This window comes from Panulirus ornatus, chromosome 19 (assembly GCF_036320965.1).
Source record: "Panulirus ornatus isolate Po-2019 chromosome 19, ASM3632096v1, whole genome shotgun sequence".
NCBI classification, from domain to species: Eukaryota; Metazoa; Arthropoda; class Malacostraca; order Decapoda; family Palinuridae; genus Panulirus; species Panulirus ornatus.
In genome coordinates, this window is record NC_092242.1 from 54,286,129 (window position 1) to 54,311,756 (window position 25,628).

The 25,628-nt window shown below is 41.8% G+C and overlaps 1 protein-coding gene across 13 annotated transcripts in view; it reads left to right on the plus strand.

The window, feature by feature from the left end:
- The window catches only part of LOC139755506 (trichoplein keratin filament-binding protein-like), a 650,577-nt gene that overhangs the window by 606,842 nt on the left and 18,107 nt on the right, over positions 1-25,628 (plus strand). For all 13 annotated transcript variants that reach the window (XM_071673867.1, XM_071673871.1, XM_071673864.1 and 10 more), the window contains 4 exons: positions 438-538; positions 726-831; positions 5,756-5,917; positions 18,036-18,179. In XM_071673867.1, coding sequence (XP_071529968.1) covers positions 438-538; positions 726-831; positions 5,756-5,917; positions 18,036-18,179 — 513 coding nt within the window. The remainder of the gene's footprint in view (positions 1-437; positions 539-725; positions 832-5,755; positions 5,918-18,035; positions 18,180-25,628) is intronic.

A 25,628-nucleotide genomic window follows, 5' to 3' on the forward strand; every position in this document is an offset into this window, starting at 1 on the left:
CTTGTGTATTCTTCATTTTCATTTAGCTGTCAATCTGAAGCAAATAGTCTCTCAGACCACAGCCTCTGAAGCAAAGGGGATATCATTTATTCAGCAACAAAGTTAAAAGAAAATCATGTTGATTATATTTCTTGTTTCTTGTTGTAAGGAAAATTTGAAAATAAAACACGACATTGTAGACACCCAATATATTCTCAGTTTAACCACAGTTCAATAGTCACATATGAGCATTTAAAACCAGGAAACATACTGTACTTGATTGTAGCTTATTTGATTGAGATGGAATTATTTACAGCTCATTAATTTGGAATGGAAACACAATTTACTCATAAATAAACATTTCCATCTGTTTTATGATTTTTGTTCATGACAAACATATCTGAGGATTTAAATGGTAAGAGTATATGGTTTTAAATGACTGAATATTGTTTATCCAGATGAAGCAGAGGAGAGCAGAGTCAGAGTGGATGAGAACAGTTTTAGAGGAACAGCACCGCCTAGAGATAATGCGTGAAAAGGAATATGAATTACTGTTCAGGTGAGTGGAGGATCATAGGCCACTTCTTTTCAGCTCATGTAAACTGACTTGTGCTTGTGTATTCAATATTTCCATTTTAGCAAATAGTTATCAGTTTTGAGCATCAAAATGATCTCCTTCATCAAAGTTGAGAAAGGTTGACCACATGAAAACTGACATCACATTTATGGATTTTCTAATTCCATAGTGAAGAAGCAGAGAGACTGTGGCAGCGGAGGAAGGAAGAGTGGGAAAAAGAGCAAAAGGCGCGTGATAAATTGATGGCTGATGTCATTAGAGGATTGCAACAACAAGTAAGAAATTGTTTTCATTTATCATTTAGATTCAAGATTGATCTGTTATTGCATTGATAGCTGAAGGTATTTATTAAATGGTTTTAGACTAAGGAACTTAGATAGATTACAATTTTTTTAAGTAACATATCCATGTTGGAGAGTCTGTGAAGGACTTTCCATAATTTGAATGATTCTTGTAATTTCATGCATAATTTTGTATTAACAAAATTCTGGGAGCCTTGAAGAATGTGTGGAAGTCGAGAACATTATCTCGGAAAGCAAAAATGGGTATGTTTGAAGGAATAGTGGTTTCAACAATGTTGTATGGTTGCGAGGCATGGGCTATGGATAGAGTTGTGCGGAGGAGGGTGGATGAGCTGGAAATGAGGTGGTTTGATCGAGTAAGGAATGTAAGGGTAGAGATGTGTGGTAATAAAAAGAGTGTGGTTGAGAGAGCAGAAGAGGGTGTTTTGAAATGGTTTGGTCACATGGAGAGAATGAGTGAGGAAAGATTGACCAAGAGGATATATGTGTCAGAGGTGGAGGGAACAAGAGAAGTGGGAGACCAAATTGGAGGTGGAAAGATGGAGTGAAAAAGATTTTGAGTGATCGGGGCCTGAACATGCAGGAGGGTGAAAGGCGTGCAAGGAATAGAGTGAATTGGAACGATGTGGTATACCGGGGTCAGCGTGCTGTCAATGGATTGAACCAGGGCATGTGAAGCATCTGGGGTAAACCATGGAAAGTTCTGTGGGGCCTGGATGTGGAAAGGGAGCTGTAGTTTCAGTGCATTATTGCATGACAGCTAGAGACTGAGTGTGAACGAATATGGTCTTTGTTGTCTTTTCTAGCGCTACCTCGCACACATGCGGGGGGAGGGGGTTGTTATTTCATGTGTGGCAAGGTGGCGATGGGAATGAATAAAGGCAGACAGTATGAATTATGTACATGTGTATATATGTATATGTCTGTGTGTGTATATATATGTATACATTGAGTTGTATAGGTATGTATATTTGCATGTGTGGATGTGTATTTGTATACATGTGTATGTGGGTGGGTTGGGCCATTCTTTCGTCTGTTTCCTTGCGCTACCTCACTAACACGGAAGACAGCGACAAAGCAAAATAAATAAATAGATAAAATAAATAGATATATATATATATCCCTGGGGATACGGGAGAAAGAATACTTCCCACGCATTCTTCACGTGTCGTAGAAGGCGACTAAAGGGGACGGGAGCGGGGGGCTAGAAACCCTCCCCTCCTTGTATTTTAACTTTCTTAAAGGGGAAACAGAAGAAGGAGTCATGCGTGGAGTGCTCATCCTCCTCGAAGGCTCAGATTGGGGTGTCTAAATGTATGTGGATGTAACCAAGATGAGAAAAAAGGAGAGATAGGTAGTATGTTTGAGGAAAGGAATCTGGATGTTTTGGCTCTGAGTGAAACGAAGCTCATGGGTAAAGGGGAAGAGTGGTATGGGAATGTCTTGGGAGTAAAGTCAGGGGTTAGTGAGAGGACAAGAGCAAGGGAAGGAGTAGCACTACTGAAACAGGAGTGGTGGGAGTATGTGATAGAGTGTACAAAAGTAAACTCTAGATTGATATGGGTAAAACTGAAAGTTGATGGAGAGAGATGGGTGATTATTGGTGCATATGCACCTGGGCATGAGAAGAAAGATCACGAGAGGCAAGTGTTTTGGGAGCAGCTGAGTGAGTGTGTTAGTAGTTTTGATGCACAAAACCGGGTTATGGTGATGGGTGATTTGAATGCAAAGGTGAGTAATGTGGCAGTTGAGGGAATAATTGGTGTACATGTGGTGTTTAGTGTTGTAAATGGAAATGGTGAAGAGCTTGTAGATTTATGTGCTGAAAAAGGACTGGTGATTGGGAATACGTGGTTTAAAAAGAGAGATATATATATAAGTATACGTATGTAAGTAGGAGGGATGGCCAGAGAGCGCTATTGGATTACCTGTTGATTGATAGGCACGCAAAAGAGAGACTTTAGGATGTTAATGTGCTGAGAGGTGCAACTAGAGGGATGTCTGATCATTATCTTGTGGAGGCAAAGGTGAAGATTTGTATGGGTTTTCAGAAAAGAAGAGAGAATGTTTAGGTGAAAAGAGTGGTGAGAGTAAGTGAGCTTGGGAAGTATCAGGAGAGACTGAGTACAGAATGGAAAAAGGTGAGAACAAAGGAGGTAAGGGGAGTGGGGGAGGAATGGGATGTATTTAGGGAAGCAGTGATGGCTTGCGCAAAAGATGCTTGTGGCATGAGAAGCGTGGGAGGTGGGCAGATTAGAAAGGGTAGTGAGTGGTGGGATGAAGAAGTAAGATTATTAGTGAAAGAGAAGAGAGAGACATTTGGACGATTTTTACAGGGAAATTGTGCAAATGAGTGGGAGATGTATAAAAGAAAGAGGCAGGAGATCAAGAGAGAGATGCAAGAGGTGAAAAAGAGGGCGAATGAGAGTTGAGGTGAGAGAGTATCATTAGATTTTAGTGAGAATAAAAAGATGTTTTGGAAGGAGTTAAATAAAGTGTGTAAGACAAGGGAACAAATGGGAACTTCAGTGAAGGGGGCTAATGGGGAGGTGATAACAAGTAGTGGTGATGTGAGAAGGAGATGGAGTGAGTATTTTCAAGGTTTGTTGAATGTGTTTGATGATAGGGTGGCAGATGTAGGGTGTTTTGGTTGAGGTGGTGTGCAAGGTGAGAGGGTTAGGGAAAATGATTTGGTAAACAGAGAAGAGGTAGTAAAAGCTTTGCAGAAGATGAAAGCCGGCAAGGCAGCAGGTTTGGATGGTATTGCAGTGGAATTTATTAAAAAAGGGGGTGACTGTATTGTTGACTGGTTGGTAAAGATATTTAATGTATGTATGGCTCATGGTGAGGTGCCTGAGGATTGGCGAAATGCTTGCATAGTGCCATTGTACAAAGGCAAAGGGGATAAAAGTGAGTGCTCAAATTACAGAGGTTTAAGTTTGTTGAGTATTCCTGGGAAATTATATAGGAGGGTATTGATTGAGAGGGTGAAGGCATGTACAGAGCATCAGACTGGGGAAGAGCAGTTTGGTTTCAGAAGTGGTAGAGGATGTGTGGATCAGGTGTTTGCTTTGAAGAACGTATGTGAGAAATACTTAGAAAAGTAAATGGATTTGTATGTAGCATTTATGGATCTTGAGAAGGCATATGATAGAGCTGATAGAGATGCTCTGTGGAAGGTATTAAGAATCTATGGTGTGGGAGGCAAGTTGTTAGAAGCAGTGAAAAGGTTTTATCGAGGATGTAATGCATGTGTATATGTAGGAAGAGAGGAGTGATTGGTTCTCAGTGAATGTAGGTTTGTGGCAGGGGTGTGTGATGTCTCCATGGTTGTTTGATTTGTTTATGAATGGGGTTGTTAGGGAGGTGAATGCAAGAGTTTTGGAAAGAGGGGCAAGTATGCAGTCTGTTGTGGATGAGAGAGCCTGGGAAGTGAGTCAGTTGTTGTTCGCTGATGATACAGCGCTGGTGGCTGATTCATGTGAGAAACTGCAGAAGCTGGTGACTGAGTTTGGTAAAGTGTGTAAAAGAAGAAAGCTGAGAGTAAATGTGAATAAGAGCAAGGTTATTAGGTACAGTAGGGTTGAGGGACAAGTCAACTGGGAGGTAAGGTTGAATGGAGAAAAACTGGAGGAAGTGAAGTGTTTTAGATATCTGGGAGTGGATCTGGCAGCGGATGGAACCATGGAAGCGGAAGTGAATCATAGAGTAGGGGAGGGGGTGAAAGTTCTGGGAGCATTGAAGAATGTGTGGAAGTTAAGAACATTATCTCGGAAAGCAAAAATGGGTATGTTTGAAGGAATAGTGGTTCCAACAAAGTTATAAGGTTGCGAGGCGTGGGTTCTGGATAGAGTTGTGCAGAGGGGGGTGGATGTGCTGGAAATGAGATGTTTGAGGACAATATGTGGTGTTAGGTGGTTTGATCGAGTAAGTAATAATAGGGTAAGAGAGATGTGTGGTAATAAAAATAGTGTGGTTGAGAGAGCAAAAGAGGGTGTTTTGAAATGGTTTGGTCACATGGAAAGAATGAATGAGGAAAGATTGACCAAGACGATATATGTGTCAGAAGTGGAGGGAACGAGGAGAAGTGGGAGATCAAATTGGAGGTAGAAAGATGGAGTGAAAAAGATTTTGGGTGATCAGGGCCTGAACATGCAGGAGGGTGAAAGGCTTGCAAGGAATAGATTGAATTAGAACGATATGGTATACCGGGGTCGACGTGCTGTCAATGGATTGAACCAGGGCATGTGAAGCGTCTGGGGTAAACCATGGAAAATTCTGTGGGGCCTGGATGTGGAAAGGAAGCTGTGGTTTTGGTGCATTATTACATGACAGCTAGAGACTGAGTGTGAACGAATGTAACCTTTGTTGTCTTTTCCTAGCGCTATTTCACGCACATGAGGGGGATGGGGGCTGTTATTTCATGTGTGGCAAGGTGGCGATGGGAATGAATAAAGGCAGACAGTATAAACTATGTACATGTGTATATATGTGTATGTCTGTGTGTGTATATATATGTATATGTTGAGATGTATAGGTAAGTATATTTGCGTGTGTGGACGTGTATGTATATACATGTGTATGTGGGTGGGTTGGGCCATTCTTTTGTCTGTTTCCTTGAGCTACCTCGCTAACGTGGGACACAGCGACAAAGCAAAATGAATAAATCAATAATGTATATGTCTGTGTATGTATATGTGTGTGTGTGTGGGCGTTTATGTATATACATGTGTATGTGGATAGGTTGGGCCATTCTTTCATCTGTTCCTTTGTGCTACTTTGCTAACAGGGGAAACAGCAATGAAGTATAATAGAAATTAATCAAAGGTATTTAAATGCATCTTTCAAACTATTATTTTTTCACAGTCACTTCATTACATTCATGTTCTTGTTGTAGGTGCAAGATAAATATACAAAAAATAAACATGAACAAACATTGCTTGATTCTGAGAAAACGGAACTTCAGCGCTCCTTTGCTGAGACACAACAACAGATGCACCAGCTAGAGGAAGATGAGGCTGAGAGAAGAAGGAAGCAGAGAAGTACAGCCGAATCTGAAGTAAGTCATATATTACTAGAGTCATGCTGCAGATGTGTGATAATACGGTTGATCTGCTTTACAGGAGGACCGTATGTAAATGTTTTCTATAAATCTGACAGTATATCTTTCTGAATGTTTCAGGTCTTTATGTTATGGAAAGGTCTGTGGGGCCTGGATGTGGATGCACCAAAACCACAGACCCTTTCCACATCCAGGCCCCACAAAATTTTCCATGGGTTACCCCAGACGCTTCACATACCCTGGTTCAATCCATTGACAGCCCATCGACCCCAGTATACCACATCGATCCAATTCGCTCTATTACTTGCACGCTTTTCACCCTCCTGCATGTTCAGGTCCTGATCACTCAAAATCTTTATCACTCCATCCTTCCACCTCCAGTTTGGTCTCCCACTTCTCCTCGTTCCCTCCACCTCTGACACATATATCCTCTTTGTCAGTCTTTCCTCACTCATTCTCTCCATGTGACCAAACCATTTCAAAACACCTTCTTCTCTCTCAACCACACCCTTTTTATCACCACACATCTCTCTTACCCTTTCATTACTTACTCTATCAAACCACCTCACACCACATATTGTCCTCAAACATCTCATTTCTAACACATCCACCCTCCTCTGCACAACCTTATCTATAGCCCATGCCTTGAATCCATATAACAATGTTGGAACCACTATTCCTTCAAACATACCCATTTTTTCTTTCCAAGATAATGTTCTCGCCTTTCACACATTTTTCAACACTCCCAGAACTTTCGCCCCCTCCCCCACCCTGTGACTCACTTCCTCTTCCATGGTTCCATCTGCTACCAAATCCACTCCCAGATATCTAAAACACTTCACTTCCTCCGATTTTTCTCCATTCAAACATACCTCCTAGTTGACTTGACCCTCAACCCTACTGTACCTAATAACCTTGCTCTTATTCACATTTACTCTCAGTTTTCTTCTTTCACACATTTTACCAAACTCAGCACCAGCTTCTGCAGTTTCTCACCCGAATCAGCCACCAGCGCTGTATCATCAGCGAACAACAACTGACTCACTTCCCAAGCTCTCTCATCCGCAACATACTGCATACTTGCCTCTCTCTCCAAAACTCTTGCATGCAATCATCTCTCTAACAACCCCATCCATAAAAAGATTAAACAATCATGGAGACATCACACACCCCTGCCACAAACCGACATTCAATGAGAATCAATCACTTTCCTCTCTTCCTACTCATATACATGCCTTACATCCTCGATAAGAACTTTTCACTGCTTGTAGCAACTTGCCTCCCACACCATATATTCTTAATACCTTCTAAAGAGCATCTTTATCAACTCTATCATATTCTTTCTCCAGATCCAGAAATGCTATATACAAATCCATTTGCTTTTGTAAGTATTTCTCACATACATTCTTCAAAGCAAACACCTGATCCACACATCCCCTACCACTTCTGAAACCACACTGCTCTTCCCCAATCTGATGCTCTGTACATGGTTTCACCCTCTCAATTAATACCCTCCCATATAATTTCCTAGGAATACTCAACAAACTTATACCCCTGTAATTTGAGCACTCGCCTTTATCCCCTTTGCCTTTGTACAATGGCACTTTGCGAGCATTCTGCCAATCCTCAGGCACCTCACCATGAGTCATAAATACATTAGGTATCCTTACCAACCAGTCAACAACACAGTCACCCCCTTTTTTAATAGATTCCACTGCAGTACTGTCCAAACCCATTGTCTTGTCAGCTTTCATCTTCCGCAAAGCTTTTACTACCTCTTCTCTGTTTACCAAATCATTCTCCCTAACCCTCTCACTTCGCACACCACCTCGACCAAAACACCCTATGTCTGCCACTCTATCATCTAACACATTCAACAAACCTTCAGAATACTCACTCCATCTCCTTCTCACATCATTACTACTTGTTATTACCTCCCCATTAGCCCCCTTCACCAATTTTCCTGTTTGTTTTCTTGTCTTAAGCTATTTATTTACCTCTTTCCAAAACATCTTTTTATTCTCCCTAGAATTTAGTGATACTCTCTCACCCCAACTCTCATTTGCCCTCTTTTTCACCTTGCACCTTTTTCTTGACCTCCTGCCTCTTTCTTTTATACATCTCCCAGTCATTTGCACTATTTCCCTGCAAAAACCGTCCAAATGCCTCTTCTCTTTCACTGATAAACTTGCTTCTTCATCCCACCACTCACTGCCCATTCTAATCTGCCCACCTCCCACTCTTCTCATGCCGCAAGCATCTTTTGCACAGGCCATCCCTGCTTCCCTAAATACATCCCATTCCTCCCCCACTCCCCTTATGTCACTTGCTCTCACCTTTTTCATTCTGCACTCAGCCTCTCTTGGTACTTCCTCACACAAATCTCCTTCCCAAGCTCATTTACTGTCACCACTCTCTTCACCCCAACATTCTCCCTTCTTTTCTGAAAACCTCTACAAATCTTCACCTTCACCTCCACAAGGTAATGATCAGACATCCCTCCAGTTGCACCTCTCAGCACATTAACATCCAAAAGTCTGTCTTTCACGTGCCTATCAACTAACACGTAATCCAGTAACGCTCTCTGGCTATCTCTCCTACTTACATACGTATACTTATGTATATCTCTCTTTTTAAACCAGGTATGCCCAATCACCAATCCTTTTTCAGCACACAAATCTACAAGCTCTTCATCATTTCCATTTACAACGTTGAACTCCCCATGTACACCAATTATTCCCTCAACTGCCACATTACTCACCTTTGCATTCAAATCACCCATCACTATAACTATAACCATCACTATATACATACATAGACATAGACATGCATACACATTACATAGTTCATACTTGCTGTCTTTATTCATTCCTGTCACCAACCTGCCACACATGAAATGACAACCCCCTCCCCCCCACATGTGCGCGAGGTAGCGCTAGGAAAAGACAACAAAGGCCACATTCATTCACACTCAGTCTCTAGCTGTCATGTATAATGCACTCAAACCACAGCTCCCTTTCCACATCCAGGCCCCACAAAACTTTCCATGTTTTACCCCAGACACTTCACATGCCCTGGCTCAATCCATTGACAGCACGTTGACCCCAGTATACGACATTGTTCCAGTTTACTCTGTTCCTTGCACCCTCCTGCATATTCAGGCCCCGATCGCTCAAAATCTTTATCACTGCTTCCTTCCACCTCCAATATGGTCTGCCACTTCTCCTCCTTCCCTCCCCCTTTGACACATATATCCTCTTTGTCAGTCTTTCCTCATTCATTTTCTCCATTTGACCAAACCACTTCAATACACCCTCTAATGCTCTCTCAAGTATGCTCTTTTTATTACCACACATCTCTCATACCCTTTCATTACTTACTCTATCAAACCACCTCACACCACATATTGTCCTCAAACATCTCATTTCCAACACATCCACCTTCCTCCACACAACTCTATCTATAGCCCACGCCTCCAACCATATATCATTGTTGGAACCACTATTCCTTCAAACAAACCCATTTTCGCTTTCCGAGATAATGTTCTCGCCTTCCACACATTTTTCATCGCTCCCAGAACTTTCGCCCCCTCCCCCACCCTGTGAATCACTTCTGCTTCCATGGTTCCATCCGCTGCCAAATCCATTCCCAGATATCTAAAACACTTCACTTCCTCCTATTTTTCTCCATTCAAACTTAGCTCCCAAGTGACTTGTCCCCCAACCCTACTGTACCTAATAACCTTGCTCTTATTACATTTACTCTCAGCTTTCTTCTTTCACACACTTTACCACACTCAGTCACCAGCTTCTCCATTTTCTCACCTAAATCAGCCACCAGTGCTGTATCATCAGCGAACAACATCTGACGCTTCCCAAGCCCTCTGATCCACAACGGACTGCATACTTGCCCCTCTCTCCAAAACTCTTGCATTCACCTCTCTAACAACCCCATCCATAAACAAATTGAACAACCATGGAGACATCAGGCGTCCCTGCCACAAACCGACATTCACTGAGAACCAATCACTTTCCTCTCTTCCTACATGTACACATGCCTTACATCCCCAATAAAAACTTTTCACTGCTTCTAACAACTTGCCCCCACACCATATATTCTTGATACCTTCCACAGAGCATCTCCATCAACTCTATCATATGCCTTCTCCAGATCCATAAATGCTACATACAGATTCATTTGCTTTTCTAAGTATTTCTCACATACATTCTTCAAAGCAAACACCTGATCCAAACATCCTCTACCACTTCTGAAACCACACTGCTCTTCCCCAATCTGATGCTCTGTACATGCCTTCACCCTCTCAATCAATACCCTCCCATATAATTTACCAGGAATACTCAACAAACTTATACCTCTGTAATTTGAGCACTCACTTTTATCCCCTTGCCTCTGTACAATGGCACTATGCAAACATTCCTCCAATCCTCAGGCACCTCACCATGAGCCATACATACATTAAATAACCTTACCAACCAGTCAACAATACAGTCACCCCCTTTTTTAATAAATTCCACTGCAATACTGTCTTAACCCATTGCCTTGCTGGCTTTCATCTTCCACAAAGCTTTTACTACCTCTTCTCTCTTTACCAAATGATTCTCCTTAACCCTCTCACTTTGCACACCACCTCAACCAAAACATCCTATATCTCCCACTTATCCTCAAACACATTCAACAAACCTTCAAAATACTCACTCCATCTCCTTCTCACATCACCACTACTTGTTCTCACCTCCCATTACCCCCCTACACTGAAGTTCCCATTAGTTCCCTTCTCTTACGCTTTTTATTTACCTCCTTCCAAAACATCTTTTTATTCTCCCTAAGATTTAATGATACTCTCTCACCCCAACTCTCATTTGCCCCCTTTTTCACCTCTTGCACCTTTCTCTTGACCTCCTGCCTCTCTCTTCACTTTCACTAATAATCTTACTTCTTCATTCTACCACTCACTAACCTTTCTAATCTGCCCACCTCCCACGCTTCTCATGCCACAAGCATCTTTTGTGCAAGCCATCACTGCTTCCTTAAATACTTCCCATTCCTCCCCCACTCCCCTTACTTCCTTTGTTCTCACTTTTTTCCATTCTGTACTCAGTCTCTCCTGAGTACAGTTGCAGTTGGACCTTTCAGCACATTAACTCTTTCGAGCGCCTGTCAATTAACACGCAATCCATTAACGCTCTCTGGCCATCTCTCCTACTTACATACATATAGTCATGTATATCTCTATTTTTAAACCAGGTGTTCCCAATCACCATTCCTTTTTCAGCACATAAATCTACAAGCTCTTGACCATTTCCATTTACATCACTGAACACCCCATGTACACCAGTTATTCCCTCAACTGTCCCATTGCTCACCTTTTCATTCAAATCACCCATCACTATAACTTGGTCTCGTGCATCAAAACTACTAACACACTCACTCAGCTGCCCCTAAAACATTTGCCTCTCATGATTTTTCTTCTCATGCCCAGGTGCATATGCACCAATAATCACCCATCTCTCTCCATCCACTTTCAGTTTTGCCCATATCAATCTGGAGTTTACATTTTTACACTCTACCACATACTCCCACTACTCCTGTTTCAGGAGTAGTGCTACTCCTTCCCTTGCTCTTGTCCTCTCACTAACCCCTGACTTTACTCCCAAGACATTCCCAAACCACTCTACCCTCTTACCCTTGAGCTTCGCTTCACTCAGAGCCAAAACATCCAGGTTCCTTTCCTCAACATACTACCTATCTCTCCTTTTTTCTCATCTTGGTTACATCCACACACATTTAGACACCCCAATCTGAGCCTTCGAGGAGGATGAGCACTCCCCGCGTGACTCTTTCTTCTGTTTCCCCTTTTAGAAAGTTAAAATACAAGGAGGGGAGGGTTTCCAGCTCCCCGCTACCATCCCCTTTAGTCGCCTTCTACGACACATGAGGAATGCGTGGGAGGTATTCTTTCTCCCCTATCCCCAGGGAGACCAAATTAGAGGTGGAAACATGGAGTGAAAAAGATTTTGAGTGATGTATATGTCTGCGTGTGTATATATATATATATACGTTGAGATGTATAGCTGTGTATATTTGCATGTGTGGACGTGTATGTATATACATGTGTATGTGGGTGGGTTGGGCCATTCTTTCGTCTGTTTCCTTGCGCTACCTCGCTAATGCCGGAGACAGTGACAAAGCAAAATAAATGAAATTAAATGAATTTATTGTACTTTGGCCAACCCACCCACATACACATGTATATACATACACATCCACACATGAATATATACATACCTATAAATTTCAACGTATACATACATATGTATATATATATATATTTTTTCTTTCATACTATTCGCCATTTCCCGCATTAGCGAGGTAGCGTTAAGAACTGAGGACTGGGCCTTTTAGGGAATACCGTCACCTGGCCCCCTTCTCTGTTCCTTCTTTTGGGAAAAAAAAAAAAAAACGAGAGGGGAGGATTTCCAGCCCTCCGCTCCCTTCCCTTTTAGTCGCCTTCTACGACATGCAGGGAATACGTGGGAAGTATTCTTTCTCCCCATCCCCAGGGAAAAACTGGAGGAAGTGAAGTGTTTTAGATATCTGGGAGTGGATCTGGCAGCGGATGGAACCATGGAAGCGGAAGTGGATCATAGGGTGGGGGAGGGGGCGAAAATTCTGGGGGCCTTGAAGAATGTGTGGAAGTCGAGAACATTATCTCGGAAAGCAAAAATGGGTATGTTTGAAGGAATAGTGGTTCCAACAATGTTGTATGGTTGAGAGGCGTGGGCTATGGATAGAGTTGTGCGCAGGAGGATGGATGTGCTGGAAATGAGATGTTTGAGGACAATGTGTGGTGTGAGGTGGTTTGATCGAGTGAGTAACGTAAGGGTAAGAGAGATGTGTGGAAATAAAAAGAGCGTGGTTGAGAGAGCAGAAGAGGGTGTTTTGCAGTGGTTTGGGCACATGGAGAGAATGAGTGAGGAAAGATTGACCAAGAGGATATATGTGTCGGAGGTGGAGGGAATGAGGAGAAGAGGGAGACCAAATTGGAGGTGGAAAGATGGAGTGAAAAAGATTTTGTGTGATCAGGGCCTGAACATGCAGGAGGGTGAAAGGAGGGCAAGGAATAGAGTGAATTGGAGCGATGTGGTATACCGGGGTTGACGTGCTGTCAGTGGATTGAATCAAGGCATGTGAAGCGTCTGGGGTAAACCATGGAAAGCTGTGTAGGTATGTATATTTGCGTGTGTGGACGTATGTATATACATGTGTATGGGGGGGGGGTTGGGCCATTTCTTTCGTCTGTTTCCTTGCGCTACCTCGCAAACGCGGGAGACAGCGACAAAGTATAATAAAAAATAATATATATATATATATATATATATATATATATATATATATATATATATATATTATCTTGGAAAGCAAAAATGGGTATGTTTGAAGGAATAGTGGTTCCAACAATGTTGTATGGTTGCGAGGCGTGGGCTATGGATAGAGTTGTGCGCAGGAGGATGGATGTGCTGGAAATGAGATGTTTGAGGACAGTGTGTGGTGTGAGGTGGTTTGATCGAGTAAGTAACGTAAGGGTAAGAGAGATGTGTGGAAATAAAAAGAGCGTGGTTGAGAGAGCAGAAGAGGGTGTTTTGAAATGGTTTGGGCACATGGAGAGAATGAGTGAGGAAAGATTGACCAAGAGGATGTATGTGTCGGAGGTGGAGGGAACGAGGAGAAGAGGGAGACCAAATTGGAGGTAGAAAGATGGAGTGAAAAAGATTTTGTGTGATCGGGGCCTGAACATGCAGGAGGGTGAAAGGAGGGCAAGGAATAGAGTGAATTGGAGCGATGTGGTATACCGGGGTTGACGTGCTGTCAGTGGATTGAATCAGGGCATGTGAAGCGTCTGGGGTAAGCCATGGAAAGCTGTGTAGGTATGTATATTTTGCGTGTGTGGACGTATGTATATACATGTGTATGGGGTGGGTTGGGCCATTTCTTTCGTCTGTTTCCTTGCGCTACCTCGCAAACGCGGGAGACAGCGACAAAGCAAAAAAAATATATATATATATATATATATATATATATATATATATATATATATATATATATATATATATATACAGACATAATATATATATATATATATAATATATATATATATATATATATATATATATATATATATATATATATATATATATATAATATATATATATATATATATATATATATTTATATATATATATATATATATACAGATATATACATATATACACACGTACATAATTCATGCTTGCTGCTTATATTCATTCCCGTCGCCACTCTGCCACACATGAAATGACAACCCCCTCCCCCGGCATGCACATGAGATAGCACTTGGAAAAGACAACAAAGGCCACATTCGTTCATACTCAGTCTCTGCCTGTCAAGTATAATGCACCAAAACCACAACTTCCTTTTCACATCCAGGCCCCACAAAACTTTCCATGGTTTACCCCAGAAGCATCACATGCCCTGGTTCAGTCCATTGACAGCACGTCAACCCCGGTATACCACATCGTTCCAATTCACTCTATTCCTTGCACACCTTTCACCTCCCTGCATGTTCAGGCCCCGATCGCTCAAAATCTTTTTCACTCCATCCTTCCACCTCCAATTTGGTCTCCCACTTTTCGTTCCCTCCACCTCTGACACATATGTCCTCTTTGTCAATCTTTCCTCACTCATTTTCTCCATATGACCAAACCATTTCAAAACACCCTCTTCTGCTATCTCAACCACACTCTTTTTATTTCACGCATCTCTCTTAACCTTTCATTACTTACTCGATCAAACCACCATACACCACATATTGTCCTTAATCATCTCATTTCCAACACATCCACCCTCCTCCGCACAACCCTATCTATAGCCCACGCCTTGCAACCTTATATCATTGTTGGACCCACTTTTCCTTCAGACATACCCATTTTTGCTTTCAGAGATCATTTTCTCGCCTTCCACACCTTTTTCAACGCTCCTAGAACTTTCATCCCCACCCGCACTGTGTGACTCACTTTCGCTTCCATGGTTCCATCCGCTGCCAAATCCACTCCCAGATATGTAAAACACTTCACTTCCTCCAGTTTTTCTCCATTCAAACATACCTCCCAGTTGACTTGTCCCTCAACCCTACTGTACCTAATAACCTTGCTCTTATTCACATTTACTCTCAGCTTTCTTTCACACACTTTACCAAACTCAGTCACCAACTTTTGCAGTTTCTCACCAGAATCAGCCACCACTGCTGTATCATCAGAGAACAACAAATGACTCACTTCCCAAGCTCTCTCATCCACCACAGACTGAATACTTGCACCTCTCTCCAAAACTCTTTCATTCACCTCCCTAATAACCCCATCCATAAACATAGTAAACAACCATGGAGACATCACACACCCCTGCCGCAAGCCTACATTCACTGAGTACCAATCACTTTTCTCTCTTCCTACTTGTACACATGCCTTACATCCTCAATAAAAACTTTTCATTGCTTTAACAACTTGCCTCGCACACCATGTATTTTTAATACCTTCCACAGAGCATCTCTATCAACTCTATCATATGCCTTCTCCAGATCCATAAATATTACATACAAATCCATTTGCTTTTCTAAGTATTTCTCACATACATTCTTCAAAGCAAACATCTGATCCACACATCCTCTACCACTTCTGAAACCACACTGCTCTTCCCCAATCTGTTGCTCTGTGCATGCCTTCACCCTCTCAATCAATACCCTCCCATATAATTTCCCAGGAATACTCAACAAACTTATACCTCTGTAATTTGAGCTCTCACCTTTATCCCCTTTGCCTTTGTACAATGGCATTATGCATGCATTCTGCCAATCCTCAGGCATCTCACCATGAGTCATACATACATTAAATATCCTTACCAACCAGTCAACAACACAGTCACCCCATTTTTTAATTAATCCACTGTAGTACCATCCAAACCCGCTGCCTTGCTGGCTTTCATCTTCCCTAAAGCTTTTACTTCCTCTTCTCTGTTTGCAAATCATTCTCCCTAACCCTCTCACTTCGCACGCCACCTCGTTCAAAATACCCTATATTTGCCACTCTATCTCTATCATCTAACACATTCAACAAACCTTCAAAATACTCACTCCATCTCCTTCTTACATCACCACTACTTGTTATCACCTCCCCATTAGTCCCCTTCACTGATGTTCCCATTAGTTCTCTTGTCTTATGCATCTTTTTATTCTCCCTAAAATTTAATGATACTCTTTCACCCCAACTCCCATTTGCCCTCTTTTTCATCTCTTGCACCTTTCTCTTGACCTCCCGCCTATTTCTTTTATACATCTCCCAGTCATTTGCACTGTTTTCCTGCAAAACTCGTCCAAATGATGTCTCCATTCTTGTTTAATTTGTTTATGGATGGGGTTATTAGAGAGGTGAATGCATAAGTTTTGGAAAGAGGGGCAAGTATGCAGTCTGTTGAGGATGGGAATGCTTGGGAAGTAAGTCAGTTGTCGTTCGCTGATGATACAGCGCTGGTGGCTGATTCATGTGAGAAACTGCAAAAGCTGGTGATTGAGTTTGGTAAAGTGTGTGAAAGAAGAAAGCTGAGAGTAAATGTGAATAAGAGCAAGGTTATTAGGTACAGTAGGGTTGTGGGACAAGTCAACTGGGGGGTAAGTTTGAATGGAGAAAAGCTGGAGGAAGTGAAGTGTTTTAAATATCTGGTAGTGGATTTGGCAGCGGATGGAACCATGGAAGCAGAAGTGAAATATAGAGTAGGGGAGGGCGCGAAAGTTCTGGGAGCGTTGAAGAATGTGTGGAAGTCGAGAACATTATCTCGGAAAGCAAAAATGGGTATGTTTGAAGGAATAGTGGTTCCAACAATGTTAAATGGTTGCGAGGCATGGGCTATAGTTAGAGTTGTGCGGAGGAGGGTGGATGTGCTGGAAATGAGATGTTTGAGGACAATGTGTGGTGTGAGGTGGTTTGATCGAGTAGGTAATAATTGGGTAAGAGAGATGTGTGGTAATAGAAAGAGTGTGGTTGAGAGAGCAGAAGAGGGTGTTTTGAAATGGTTTGGTCACGTGGAGAGAATGAGTGAGGAAAGATTGACCAAGAGGATATATGTGTCAGAGGTGGAGGGAATGAGTAGAAGTGGGAGACATAATTGGAGGTGGAAAGATGGAGTGAAAAAGATTTTGAGTGACCTGGGCCTGAACATGCAGGAGGGTGAAAGGCGTGCAAGGAATAGAGTGAATTGGAACAATGTGGTATACCGGGGTCGACGTGCTTTCAATGGATTGAACCAGGGTGTGTGAAGCGTCTGGGGTAAACCATGGAAAGTTCTGTGGGGCCTGGATGTGGAAAGGGAGCTGTGGTTTCGGTGCATTATTACATGACAGCTAGAGACTGAGTGTTAATGAATTTGGCCTTTGTTGTCTTTTCCTAGCGCCACCCCGTGCACATGCGGCAGGAGTGGGTTTTTATATCATGCGTGGCGGGGTGACGATGGGAATGAATAAAGGTAGACTATGATATATATATATGCGTATATATGTTTATGGCTGTGTGTGTATATATATGTATACGTTGAGATGTATAGGTATGTATATTTGCGTGTGTGGACGTGTATGTACATACATGTGTATTTGGGTGGGTTGGTCCATTCTTTCGTCTGTTTCTTTGCGCTACCTCGCTAACGCGGGAGACAGCGAGAAAGCAAAATAGATAAAAGATATATTTGTTCAATTTATGGCATTGTTTAATGCTAATGTGCTTAAATACATCACAGACTTAGCAGTATATGGTCGTTCATATGGTTGACATTAATAGAACTGTATTTTTGCAGAAACAGTGAACAGGTATGAAAAAAATATACAGTTGATATGCAGGCTTTTAAAAACAAATTTCATGTTTTCCAGATGCATTCTTATGTCACTTATAATACTTAAAAGTCTCTAATAACTTTCATTTTTATATGTTTATAAATATAGGTTATTTACCCTGTAAAGAATTTACTTACAAGATGTAAGTGGATGATGCTGTGTTTCATATCAGATTCTCATTTTCAGTCTTCAGGAAGGATAATGCAGGAGGCAGCAGTTCTAAGAAGAGATCGTGAAGAGGAAGAGCGAAAGTTAGAAGAGCATCGCCAAGAGATCAGACGTTTAGAGCAGCAGATGCAACAGCTGTGGGGTCCTCAGTATGCTCCACCAGTAAGTGAGACCCAGTACAGCTCTGTTTTTCATGAGATCCTCTTGAAAATTTACCTTGCCAGTGAGAGGACTTGGGTTTGGTGGGTAGAGTACTACAGGCAAGTTTATCCCTGATTGTTTCCATTCAGTTAATAGTAAATAGGAACCTAGTTGTAAGACAATTCAGTGAACTAACCAAGAAAACGAAATGATATCTTTATATTGAATGTTGTTAGTTATGTTAGTTTTTTTTTTTTTTTTTTTTTATACCTCGTCGCTGTCTCCCGCGTTTGCGAGGTAGCGCAAGGAAACAGACGAAAGAAATGGCCCAACCCACCCCATACACATGTATATACATACGTCCACACACGCAAATATACGTACCTACACAGCTTTCCATGGTTTACCCCAGACGCTTCACATGCCTTGATTCAATCCACTTACAGCACGTCAACCCCGGTATACCACATCGCTCCAATTCACTCTATTCCTTGCCCTCCTTTCACCCTCCTGCATGTTCAGGCCCCGATCACACAAAATTTTTTTCACTCCATCTTTCCACCTCCAATTTGGTCTCCCTCTTCTCGTTCCCTCCACCTCCGACACATATATCCTCTTGGTCAATCTTTCCTCACTCATCCTCTCCATGTGCCCAAACCACTTCAAAACACCCTCTTCTGCTCTCTCAACCACGCTCTTTTTATTTCCACACATCTCTCTTACCCTTACGTTACTCACTCGATCAAACCACCTCACACCACACATTGTCCTCAAACATCTCATTTCCAGCACATCCATCCTCCTGCGCACAACTCTATCCATAGCCCACGCCTCGCAACCATACAACATTGTTGGAACCACTATTCCTTCAAACATACCCATTTTTGCTTTCCGAGATAATGTTCTCGACTTCCACACATTCTTCAAGGCCCCCAGAATTTTCGCCCCCTCCCCCACCCTATGATCCACTTCCGCTTCCATGGTTCCATCCGCTGCCAGATCCACTCCCAGATATCTAAAACACTTCACTTCCTCCAGTTTTTCTCCATTCAAACTCACCTCCCAATTGACTTGACCCTCAACCCTACTATACCTAATAACCTTGCTCTTATTCACATTTACTCTTAACTTTCTTCTTCCACACACTTTACCAAACTCAGTCACCAGCTTCTGCAGTTTCTCACATGAATCAGCCACCAGCGCTGTATCATCAGCGAACAAGAAATGACTCACTTCCCAAGCTCTCTCATCCCCAACAGACTTCATACTTGCCCCTCTTTCCAAAACTCTTGCATTTACCTCCCTAACAACCCCATCCATAAACAAATTAAACAACCATGGAAACATCACACACCCCTGCCGCAAACCTACATTCACTGAGAACCAATCACTTTCCTCTCTTCCTACACGTACACATGCCTTACATCCTCGATAAAAACTTTTCACTGCTTCTAACAACTTTCCTCCCACACCATATATTCTTAATACCTTCCACAGAGCATCTCTATCAACTCTATCATATGCCTTCTCCAGATCCATAAATGCTACATACAAATCCATTTGCTTTTCTAAGTATTTCTCACATACATTCTTCAAAGCAAACACCTGATCCACACATCCTCTACCACTTCTGAAACCACACTGCTCTTCCCCAATCTGATGCTCTGTACATGCCTTCACCCTCTCAATCAGTACCCTCCCATATAATTTACCAGGAATACTCAACAAACTTATACCTCTGTTAGTTTTATTACTGATAAAAAGAAGTAGGATTAATTGGTTATCACCTTTGGACTTTCGGTTAAGATCAGTTTTTAGAGCCTCAAAGGTCTAAGTGGATCATATGCTATACTTTTTTGCTTTTGCCTGGGTAAATGGTGCAATTAAAAATAATATTTACTACTTTGTGCACTTTTAATGGTGAGGTGTTGGATAAAAGTGTGTGCTTAATATTTTAAAGGTCATTAAAGTCAGATGAGTGTAAGAAACAAACTTAGTTTTCAGAATACAAGTTGGATGAATTCTCATTGTCATTGGAGCTATACATGTATCTAAATATCTTTATCTTTGTTCCCATTTACTTGGAGTGGATCAAGTGCATGTAATCGTATGATTCACTCATTTATATCCTCAATCCATGTGCATTGTGCCTATATGAAATGTGGACTTCCACACAAATGGAAGCAATTCATTCATTTTCACTTTGCTTGGTAAGATTCCCTCAGCACAAGATGAAAGTCTTCATTAACACCTCCGTCTTTACACAAATAATGATTCCATTGCACCAGATCAAAAATCATTCCCATTTTTCACTGCATCTCTTTATTGCTTCTGAAATCCCCATTTTCTTTTACCCTTGACATTACATCTTGACCAGGTTCTTGTCTGTGATACTTTCTGCATAATCATACCCTTTTAAAGGACTTTCATTCACACGCCTTTCTTTGGATTCTTTTCAGCAGATGTCCTTCTCAGATCTCCATTTTTTTTCATGTCTATCAGTCTCTTGTTTATAGCTCCTTTCCTTTGTACATGGTGGGGATCAGGTGCCTTCAATCAATTATGTCACTCATATATATCCTCAACTGATGTCCAGCGGGTTATAATGAAACATGAATTTTCATAGGTGTCTTTTAATCTTTTACACCCACAAAATTGATGTATATGAAATGAGAATCTTTATTCAGACCTTCACCCAAAATGGTTCCATTGTTTTCCATTACATATTATTTTTGTAAAATTATCTGAAAGATCTCTTGCCCAATAACTTTTCTCATGGCATAACTCTCCTGTACCTTCATAGAAGGTTTTCATCAGTGCACTTTTCTAATTTTTTCTTCTGTCTACCTGTCAATATCTCTGACATCTGTTCCAATTGGAACTCCCTCAAAGGGGTGGCCACAGCAACAGAGTACCCATAGCTAAAGAACTCCATTGCTGCTTCTCAGGCTTTAATGCCTCATCCTTAACAGGCCACTGGCAGAAGGGAACTCTAGCACAGTGTTTGCAGAGGCTCCTACTTAATGTTCCTAATGAGTGTTTCTATCTAATGCTTGTGCCTTATGTTTCTATCTACAACTTCTGCCTAATGTTTTAAAGCACATATCCATCTTACATCTTCATTCTGTACTATTATCTCTCCATCTAACCCCAGCCGTAATATATGAGTCTTCCATATCAGCTTCTCTTATTTTTTCTAATCTTGACCTTTACAAACAAGGGTATTATATCTATACATCTGAGTTACAAAAAATACACTGTCATACAAACTTCTTGAACACACTTCATTCAGTGCACTTCAGTTTTTTCCCCTTGTAAGACTGTACACCCAGCTTAAGCTTTTCCCACTATCATCCTTACTGAACTTCACTCCCATATGCCTACACTTATCCAAAACTTCAAGGTCTTCACTGCTTCAGCTGATATTACACTGTGACATCCTATCTTATTCAATTTCCTCCATATTCACTTTCAGCATCCTCCTTGTACACAAATCATCAAAGCTTTTTTTTTTTTAAGTTTTATCTAGGTGTTGCCTGACTTTGTCAGCTTGTGGTTACAAGGTGAGTAATAAGTCATCTTTGGCTATTCTTTATCATGGCCTATGACTGAGGAACTAACACAAACCAAAATCTTTGACAAATGATATTGTTGACTTATTGCCACTTCAGTGCCTCATGTTTGCAACAGTTTCAAGGAGTAATCTTGCTGTGCAGTGTCACCCTTAATGTGGGAGATGAAAGGGGGTACAGTTTTGTGAAGGAACTTCTCATTCCAAAGGCGTCCATCATTTCCTTGCTACTGTTAGTGGTGCAGCCATGAAGTTTTAGAATTCTCTCTGTAAGATGGGTCCTGGGATTTTAAAAGTTGAATGAATAGTATATATTTATTTATTTATTTTCATCATACTTTGATGCTGTCTCCAGCGTTCGTGAGGTAGCGCAAGGAAACAGACGAAAGAATGGCTCAACCCACCCACATACACATGTATATACATAAACACCCACACATGCACATATACAGACCTATACATTTCACCGTATACATATACATATATACGCATATACACATTCATACATGCATGGTGCCTTCATCCATTCATGCCGCCACCCCACCACACATGAAATGACACCCCCTTACCCCTACATGCGTGTGAGGTAGCGTCAGGAAACAACAACAAAGGCCACATTCGTTCACACTCAATCTCTAGCTGTCATGTGTAATGCACCGAAACCACAGCTCCCTTTCCGCAGCCAAGCCCCACAAAACTTTCCATTGTTTACCCCAGACGCTTCACATGCCCTGATTCAATCCATTGACAGCACATCAACTGCGGTATACCACATCGTTCCAATTCACTCTATTCCTTGCACACTTTTCATCCTCCTGTATGTTCAAGCCCCGACAGCTCAAAATGTTTTTCACTCCATCCTTCCATCTCCACTTTGGTCTCCCACTTTTCCTCGTTCCCTCCACCTCTGACACATATATCCTCTTTGTCAATCTTTCCTCACTCATTCTCTCCATGTGACCAAACCATTTCAATACACCCTCTTCTGCTGTCTCAACCACACTCCTTTTATTGTCACATATCTCTCTTACCCTTTCATTATTTTATCAAACCACCTCACACCACATATTATTCTCAAACATCTCATTTCCAACACATCCACCCTCTTCCGCACAACCCTATCTATCGCCCATTCCTCACAACCATATAACATTGTTGGAACCACTATTCCTTCAAACATGCCCATTTTTGCTCTCTGAGATAACATTCTCACCTTCCACACATTCTTCAACGCTCCCAGAACCTTTGCCCCCTCCCCCACCCTGTGAATCACTTCCACTTCCATGGTTCTTTCTGCTGTTAAATCCACTCCCAGATATTTTAAAACACTTCACTCCCTCCAGTTTTTCTCCATTCAAACTTACCTCCCAATTGACTTGTCCCTCAACCCTACTGAACCTAATAACCTTGCTCTTATTCACATTTACTCTCAGCTTTCTTCTTTCACACACTTTACCAGACTCAGTCACCAGCTTCTGCAGTTTCTCACCAGAATCAGCCACCAGCACTGTATCATCAGCGAACAACAACTGACTCACTTCCCAATTCCCAAGCACTCATCCACAACAGACTGCATACTTGCCCCTCTTTCCAAAACTCTTGCATTCACCTTCCTAACAACCCCATCCATAAACAAATTAAACAACCATGGAGACATCACACACCCCTGCCGCAAACCTATATTCACTGAGAACCAATCACTTTCCTCTCTTCCTACACGTACACATGCCTTACATCCTCGATAAAAACTTTTCACTGCTTCTAACAACTTCCCTCCCACACCATATATTCTTAGTACCTTCCACAGAGCATCTCTATTAACTCTATCATATGCCTTCTCCAGATCCATAAATGCTACATACAAAACCATTTGCTTTTGTAAGTATTTCTCACATACATTCTTCAAAGCAAACACCTGATCCACACATCCTCTACCACTTCTGAAACCACACTGCTCTTCCTCAGTCTGATGCTCGTACATGCTTTCACCCTCTCAATCAATACCCTCCCATATGATTTCCCAGGAATACTCAACAAACTTATACTTCTGTAATTTGAGCACTCACTTTTATCCCCTTTGCCTTTGTACAGTGGCACTATGCAAGCTTTCCGCCAATCCTCAGACACCTCACCATGAGTCATACATACATTAAATAACCTTACCAACCAGTCAGCAATACAGTCACCCCCTTTTTAATAAATTCCACTGCAATACCATCCAAACCCACTGCCTTGCCGGCTTTCATCTTCTGCAAAGCTTTTACTACCTCTTCTCTCTTTACCAAATCTTTCTCCCTAACCCTCTCATTTTGCACACCGCCTCGACCAAAACACCCTATATCTGCCACTCTATCATCAAACACATTCAACAAACCTTCAAAATATTCACTCCATCTCCTTCTCACATCACCACTGCTTGTTATCACCTCCCCATTAGCCCCCTTCACTGAAGTTCCCATTTGTTCCCTTGTCTTACGTACTTTATTTACCTCCTTCCAAAACATCTTTTTATTCTCCCTAAGGTTCAATGATACTCTCTCACCCCAACTCTCATTTGCCCTCTTTTTCACCTCTTGCACCTTTCTCTTGACCTCCTGCCTCTTTCTTTTATACATTTCCCAGTCATTTGCATTATTTCCCTGCAAAAATCGTCCAAATGCCCCTCTCCTCTCTTTCATTAATAATCTTACTTCTTCATCCCACCACTCACCACCCTTTTCTAATCTGCCCACCTCCCATGCTTCTCATGCCACAAGCATCTTTTGCGCAAGCCATCACTGCTTCCCTAAATACATCCCATTCCTCCCCCTCTCCCCTTACGTCCTTTGTTCTCACCTTTTTCCATTCTGTACTCATTCTCTCCTGGTACTTCCTCAAACAAGTCTCCTTCCCAAGCTCACTTACTCTCACCACTCTTTTCACCCCAACATTCTCTCTTCTTTTCTGAAAACCTCTACAAATCTTCACCTTCGCCCCCACAAGATAATGATCAGACATCCCTCCAGTTGCACCTCTCAGCACATTAACATCCAAAAGTCTCTCTTTCACGCACCTATCAATTAACATGTAATCCAATAATGCTCTCTGTCCATCTCTCCTACTTACATATGTATACTTATGTATATCTCTCTTTTTAAACCAGGTATTACTAGTCACCAGTCCTTTTTCAGCACATAAATCTACAAGCTCTTCACCATTTCCATTTACATCATTGAACACCCCATGTACACCAATTCTTCCCTCAACTGCCACATTACTCACCTTTGCATTCAAATCACCCATCACTATAACCCTGGTTTCGTGCATCAAAACTACTAACACACTCACTCAGCTGCTCCCAAAACACTTGCCTCCCATGATCTTTCTTCTCATTCCCAGGTTCAAATGCACCAATAATTACCCATCTCTCTCCATCCACTTTCAGTTTTACCCATATCAGTCTAGAGTTTACTTTCTCACTCACTGTCACATACTCCCACCACTCCTGTATCAGGAGTAGTGCTAGTCCTTCCCTTGCTGTTGTCCTCACACTAACCCCTGACTTTACTCCTAAGACATTCCCAAACCACTCTTCCCCTTTACCCTTGAGCTTCGATTCACTCAGAGCCAGAACATCCAGGCTCCTTTCCTCAAACATACTACCTATCTCTCCTTTTTTCTCATCTTGGTTGCATCCACACACATTTAGACACCCCAATCTGAGCCTTTGAGGAGGATGAGCACTCCCTGCATGACTCCTTCTTTTGTTTCCCCTTTCAGAAAGTTAAAATACAAGGAGGAGAGGTCTTCCCGCCCCCCGCTCCCATCCCCTTTAGTCACCTTCTACGACACGTGAGAAATGCGCGGGAAGTATTCTTTCTCCCCTATCCCTAGGGATATATATATATATATATATATAT